Source organism: Dendroctonus ponderosae, unplaced genomic scaffold (assembly GCF_020466585.1).
Source record: "Dendroctonus ponderosae isolate FM_Combo_2020 unplaced genomic scaffold, Dpon_F_20191213v2 Dpon_F_20191213_11, whole genome shotgun sequence".
NCBI classification, from domain to species: domain Eukaryota; kingdom Metazoa; phylum Arthropoda; class Insecta; order Coleoptera; family Curculionidae; genus Dendroctonus; species Dendroctonus ponderosae.
The window spans coordinates 3,044,951-3,052,344 of NW_026017213.1; the positions used below are offsets into that span (position 1 = coordinate 3,044,951).

The 7,394-nt window shown below is 33.1% G+C and overlaps 1 protein-coding gene across 1 annotated transcript in view; it reads right to left on the minus strand.

Moving 5' to 3' along the window:
• Nucleotides 1-2,211: 2,211 nt before the first annotated feature.
• The window catches only part of LOC109545966 (protein bicaudal C homolog 1-B), a gene marked incomplete at its 5' end in the record, with an annotated part of 11,903 nt that continues 6,720 nt past the window's right edge, over nt 2,212-7,394 (minus strand). The window contains 2 exon segments of the mRNA XM_048662699.1: nt 2,212-3,227; nt 6,110-6,285. Coding sequence (XP_048518656.1) covers nt 3,127-3,227; nt 6,110-6,285 — 277 coding nt within the window.

Genomic DNA, 7,394 nt, shown 5'->3' on the forward strand with positions numbered 1-7,394 from the left:
TTTTAGTAAATATAATAAATATTATGTAGTTTAAAATTGTTAGTCTTTTTTATTTCGATTTTTAGTGTCTGCTGCTTTATGAGCGTTTCCGTTGCATAATTAGGTTTTTGGGCAAAAGGCTTCTGAAACACACTTTTTAGCCCCCTTGTCTTTGGAGCCCCAAAACTTCGGCAGATTTTTCGACTTTTCTAAAACTGTTGGCGCATTTGAGAGGCCATTAAATTTAGATAATTTTTTGCCTCTTGAAGGTTCTTCATTATTTGCATGGTTTTAAAGGAAAAAGCAAACTATACTCGAGGGCACAAAGCGACTCCTACGAAATCCTGTTTATAGATTTTGCTGTTACTTTTTTTCGCCACTCCGTAATATAAAATAAACCAAAGTTTGCACACTGATGTTTTATGAGACGCAAAATGCGATCGGGTTGGGTTTTTGAGCAAAAGGCCCCTTGGGCTTTTGAGCGAAACTTTTTTGCGTCCCTTGTTTTTGGAGCCCCAAAACTTGGGCAGATTTTTCGAGTTTTCTGAAACTATTGGTGCGTTTGAAAGGCCATTGAATTTCGATCATTTTTTGCCTTTTGAAGGTTCTTCATTAAATGCACGGTTTTAAAGGAAAAAGCAAACTRTACTCGAGRGYACAARGCGACTCATACRAAATCCTGTTTATAGACTTTTTTGTTAATTTTTTTCGCCACTCCATAGTATAAAATAAGTCAAAGTTTGCACACTGATGTTTTATGAGACGCAAAATCCGATCGTGTTGGGGTTTTGAGCGAAAGGTCCCTTGAAGACACTTTTTTACGCCCCTTGTCTTTGGAGCCCCAAAACTTCGGCAGATTTTTMGAGTTTTCTGAAACTGTTGKCGCATTTGAGAGGCCATTAAATTYAGATAATTTTTTGCCTCTTGAAGGTTCTTCATTAAATGCAAGGTTTTAAAAAAAAAAGCAAACTTTACTCGAGGGTACAAGGCGACTCCTACGAAATCCTGTTTATAGATTTTGTTGTTAATTTTTTCGCCACTCCGTAGTATAAAATAAACCAAAGTTTGCACACTGATGTTTTATAAGACGCAAAATGCGATCGTGTTGGGTTTTTGAGCAAAAGGCCCCTTGGGCTTTTGAGCGAAACTTTTTTGCGTCCCTTGTTTTTGCAGCCCAAAAACTTGGGCAGATTTTTCGAGTTTTCTGAAACTACCGGTGCGTTTGAAAGGCCATTGAATCTCGATCATTTTTTGCCTTTTGAAGATTCTTCATTAAATGCACGGTTTTAAAGGAAAAAGCAAACTATACTCGAGGGCACAAAGCGACTCATACAAAATTCTGTTTATAAATTTTGTTGTTAATTTTTTTCGCCACTCCAGAGTATAAAATAAACCAAAGTTTGCAAACTGATGTTTTGTGAGACGCAAAATGCGATCGTGTTGGGTATTTGAGCGAAAGACCCATTGGAAACACTTTTTTATGCGCCTTGTCTTTGGAGCCCCAAAACGTCGGCAGATTTTTCGAGTTTTCTGAAACTATCGGTGCGCTTGAAAGGCCATTGAATTTCGATCATTTTTTGCCTTTTGAAGGTTCTTCATTAAATGCACGGTTTTAAAGAAAAAAGCAAACTGTACTCGAGGGTACAAGGCGACTCATACGAAATCCTGTTTATAGATTTTGATGTTAAATTTTTTCGCCACTCCAGAGTATAAAATAAACCAATGTTTGCAAACTGATGTTTTATGAGACGCGAAACCCGATCGTGTTGGGTTTTTGGAAAAAAGGCCCCATTAAGACACATTTTTGGGCCCCTTAGCCTTTGGAGTCGCAAAACTCTGGCAGATTATTCGAGGTTTGAAAGGAGCAACAGGGACTTTTATTTCGAGTTTTTTCGACTAAAATTTTGCTGGAAAAATGCAAACTCAACATGCTACTTGCGACCTTAAGGTCGTGATATTTTAAAAAACTCAGCAAACCTTCACAAATAACACAAAAAGCATTTCAAAAATTCATAAGAAACAGGCGATAAATGTTGGCATAAGAAACCAATTCATTTATTAACTTTCAAAATTGCCAAACGCGTAAATTGCTCCTTTCTAAAAGCTTCTGCTTCATTTTTTTGGTGTGTTTGGCCAAGTGCATTTTTTCGGCCAAAGTTCTAGAAAAAGCACTACGGAAAATTGCGACAAACACAAAAATACACCGGGAGCTGAGAAACAAAAAGTCGTAAATATCGGAAAATCGTTAAATGTATTTTGTGCAAATAGAACTATCAGTATAATAAATATTTCAAATAGCAAAAGCAGTAATATTATTCGAAAATATATCTATATAATTTTAGCATCGTAAGATGGGTACAAAAGTTTTAATTTCCGGCGCAAAAAAGCGAATAAATCAACGTGTTAAACAAAGTTATAAACATAATAAGAATCAGAACAAGATGGAGAAATTAAAACTTTTGTCGACTAAAAATGAATGAACAATCTAGTTGTGTAAAACTGGACAATGCATATAGATTTAGCAGGTAAAATATCACATATTTCATTGTAAAAATATACGTAATCGTTACACAGTGTAAACAGAACTGACAAAATCACAACAAGTTAAAAATCCAACCTATTCCATTGCGAGATGATGGAGCAAATCTAAAGCAAAGCATCCAGTCTGGATGCTTTCCTTTGAGCTGGCCCAAACAGTCATGGCAAATGGAATAGAATGGATAAGGCAATCTTCATTACATACAGGGCAGGACATTCTTAAATATTGTCGAATCCAAAAGCAGTTAGAGTAAAAAAATATCGATTTAATTTGATTGTCATTCTTAGAAAGTGTCTAGTTTCAGACCTACCAGTAAAACTCACCAATTTAAAGGCTTAAAAAATTGCAATTAAAATCAGTTGTACACTTTCAAGTTTCATGCCCTGTACATCGCAATACCCTCTACCTACCTCTCACACTAAAACATCAATCATAAAAGCGTTGGGTAGAAAGCCAGATGGGTCTTCCTACTGATAATTGAGGTAAAATTATAAATAGTTTAATAATTATCTGGGAAATAAATAAATAAATATTGCAATAAATCAACTAGAACTACGACAGGCAACAATTGCTAATCCAACAAATTCGTTTCTGGTAGCCACTTCCGTCTACCAAGTTGGACTGTTTTGATTTGAGTGCGAACGTGAACTGCTGTTTTTTCGTTCAGCTCCTGGTGCAGCCGAAAATGTCGAATTTGCTTTTTTCAGTTCTAAAATCATCAAAATCAATTCAAAAATATTATTTCAAACTTGATTTAACAGCTGAATCAATTTTGCTAGCCAATTTTGAAAATTCTGGCAAAAATACAGGGGCAATTTGGAAAGATCCCAGCTCGAAAAAAAGTGGTTTTTGGCTAAATTCTTCTTTGGTACTAATTGATCGATTTAAATATTTTGTTTTGTAATTGGTACCGTAATTATTTGGCTCCTATTGCAAGAGTACCCAACATTTAATCGCTATTTTCCTGGACTTGGGGAAAACACCGAGAAACTTTTTATTGTTTCTTTGCTTTTATTTCTCTCTGCATTGCGGTTTTCCTTCAAACCAAACAGATACCCTCGTTTGATACTGCGCCTTTTACTAAACATTTGATTTTTGATTTTTAATGTTAATGTTTAAATTTTCACCTGTAATTCTGCAAATTTGACACTCACTTTTCGTACAAAAAAATAAAATTTAAGTTTAAAATTTTGAGTTTTCAAAAATGAGGTTAAAAAATGTGGTTTTTCGGCTGTAACAGTCAAAATATTCCATAATCCAAAGTTGAAATTTAGAACGCTTAGCTTGGAGCCAAAGCCTTCACTGCATTTAAAATTTTCATAATGTTTCTCCAGTTTAAAATGTCGAAACTGTATCCTCTAAGTGAAAATTGCGTAAGATTTTAACCGACAAATTTTATCTAGAAATAGAAATTTCAGCTTAATTCTGCATTTCAGAATAGAGAGTGGTGGATTTAAAACGAAAAACGTGGAAATCTAATTTTTAACTTGCAAACCCCAAAATTCCCAGTTGATAGTCGCTTTTTTAAGCACACTTTTTTCTCTTAACGTTGCGATTGCTGTTGCAAATGAGCAATTTTTAAAAGAAAAGGTCCAGTGAGTGAGTAATTTACGGAGAAAGTCAAAAGAGATTTATTTCGTATGTTGAAGAAGTCAACATTCAAAGAGTAAAGTCGCCATTTTCAGCTTAAATTCGACGATTTTCGCTTCAAAATGCGATCTCTCGCTCAAAAACTCAATTTCTAAATAAAAATTTGCAACTGTTCATGGAAAAAACCAATTTAAGTTTCCTTTATGGGAGGTTTAAAAATACGATTTTATGTTTTAAACAGTCAGATCTCCATTTCGAAATCACATTTTTGAGTTTGAAATCCACCAATCTCATTGAAAGTTAGACATTTTTTACAGTTAATGGAAATAATAGCCAAAAGATTAAACTATAAAGCAAAAAAATATATATTTGCATCAGCTAATTGGTAAAAACGTTAGACAAATTTGCTAATTATCTAATGTTCTTAGCAGTTTGTTTTCTGTGAAGAACAACAGCACAGCAAAGAAACAAAAAAAGTATCTCGTAAAAAGTGGTTGAGGCTACAACTACAATTTATAATTTCTTCCTCTAATTCTGAATTTAAGTTAAGAATTTTGAGTTTTCTTAAATGGAGTATCAAAAATGCGATTTTACGGTTATAACAGCCAAAATATTTGCAATTTGCAGTCGCAACGTTAAGTAGACTCATTTTAAATCTCAAGTCTAAAGTTGAAATTTAGAGTTTAAAGTTGGAGTAAAATTAAGTGATAAAAGTGCAACGTGGGAGAATTAAGTGATAAAAATGCAAACAATTTACGATTTTAAAGTATGCAATTATTTAACTTTCGAGTCGAAAAGCAACAGCTTATTTTAAAGGAAATTTTCAAAAATAGTAAGCATGAATTTGGAAAGAGAAAATTTGGAATTCATATCAACATTTAAAATTAATTAAAATCCCGATTCGCGCAAATGAAGCAAATTTGACTTTGCAAAAATGTTGACCTCTCATATGGTTAAAGAAATTGAGTGGAAATTTTGCATTTAAAGTAAAAACTTTATTTTTAAACTCGTAAGTTTTCAGGTGTGAGAAGTCCAAACCCTTTTTATACACCTTAACGTAGATTGGTCAATTTTCCCATCGCAAATATGCCGATATGAAACAGTTTAATAAGCAAAAGCAAGTTTTTGTTTCAAAAGCTTACAGCCAAAGGCTGCATTGCAAATTAAATTGTCATAATTTTTCTCCATTTTAAAATGTCGAAAATTTTAAAGACTTGAAAGGTTGAAACAAATTGAAAATTTCATTCAAAGCAAAAATTTTACAGTGAAACTGAAAACGTAATTTTTAAGTTGCAAAACCCACAATTCTCGGTTTATAGTCGCTCTTTTAAGCCCACACTTTTTCTCTTAACGATGCGATTGTTGTTGCAAAAGTGCAATTTTCATTATTAAAAGAAAAGTTCCAGTTAAAAATTTACGGAGAAAGTCAAAAGTTGTTTATTTCGTATGTTGAAGAAGTCAACATTCCCAGTGTAAAGTCGCAATTTGCAACTTAAATTCGACGTATTTTCGCTTCAAAATGCTCAAAAACTCAATTTAAAATTGGAAGAAAATGAGCTTCAGAAAGTTTCAGTTTTAAATCTGTTCAGTAACGAAATTGCTACTTATAAAAAGACTTTCCAGTTGAAATTTTGAATTTGAAACCGGAATGGGTAAATACATCTGAAAATTTGCATTGATTCATGGAAAAAACAAATTTAATTTTCTTTTGGAAAACTCGACCTTTACTAGTTACTACTTATTAGAAAGTTAGACATTTTTTACGGTTAATGGAAATAATAGCCAAAAGATTAAGCGATAAACCAAAAAAAAACATATTTGTGCATTGGTTAAATGGAAAAAATGTTAGAAGAATTTGAACTTCAGCAAAAAAGTCGGTGTTCCCACTTTTTTTAGAACTGAATGTTGAAACGGGTTGAAGGAATTTTTGCATTTTTTTCTTATTCCTTCGATAAAGCAATTGCAAGTTTTCCAAGTATCTCCTGTATAACTTCCACCTACCAGATATTGCCAGCAGTATCTTCTTTCGAGCCCCAAAGGCAGTAATCCCAATATGGATCAAATCTCGGTCATTCAATGTGGAAAATATGCCCAAGTCAATTTCGTGCTGGTTAAAGACAGGAATATAATGGTCTAGCTTCATGGCAGTCAGCATTGAGGGTAAATCGCTCCAGTTACTAAAATAGAAACAATAAAAAACTACCGGAAATATAATTTATTTTTTAATAACAATTCTCTTGAGCAGAGATTTAGAAAACTTGGTGCAGTTGCATGGCCAGTTCGACCACCCGACTTATATCCTCGTAATTATTTCCCTTGGAGCTCGTTCAAACAGCTGGCTGATGTGAAAAATCCTGTTTTTTGCCTCGATAAATTAAAAATCTTGAAACTCAATTACTAACGAATTTAAGGGTTGCCCTTAAAATGACTTCGGCAAAACATCCTTACAAACACACAATTGTTTTTATTTGTAAATTTGTAATTAATATTTAAAATCATTTCAGGCAATCATTTAGTTGTAAAAATGGTTAAATGCGGTCTGTCCTTTAAAAATTGGGATATATTGGGAAATGGAATTTTCGGAAAATGTTCACAATCTTTAGAAGACACTTGACTGTAAAGGTGTGGAAAGTTTCATAAAAATCGGCAGAACAACCATAAAAGTTATCAAACGATGTAATTTACAGTTATCGATAAATTGGATCATTTTGTTAAAAACATTGAAATTCTTTTAATGTTGATGCATCGTCGTGAATGAAAAAATAAAATGTTAAGCAAACATGAAGTCTAACAAGCGCATGCAGATTATTGTATTGCGCCTTAATTTTCTTCCACAGGGTGTTCATAAAATTAGGTAAAAACTCTTGATTTCACCCTGTATAATTACAAACTAATTCAAAGTTGTGGAAAAATTCATATTTTTTAATGAAATGAAAATGTCTACAGTAGCCCGACAAAATATCAAAATTGATTAACAACTAAAAAACTGAGTAAAATTTAAATTGATTTGGACCAAGAAATGTGTTCAAGCGCTTGATCAAGTGTTGAATCAAATCCTCGCCAATGTTGACCATTTTTTTTCCAGAAATGAGACTTTCAGAATATTTCAAGCGAAGATATTTCTTTAAAATTCTCTAACAATTGCGGTTGAGTCTGGCACAGTTTTCGTACACTGATTTTTTGAAGAAACACCTGCACAACTAGGAAATGTGTTAGAGCTTCATCGAGGATTGACTCAAATCCCTGCCAATGTTTACGCGATTTTTTTTAACAAATTAAATTTTCA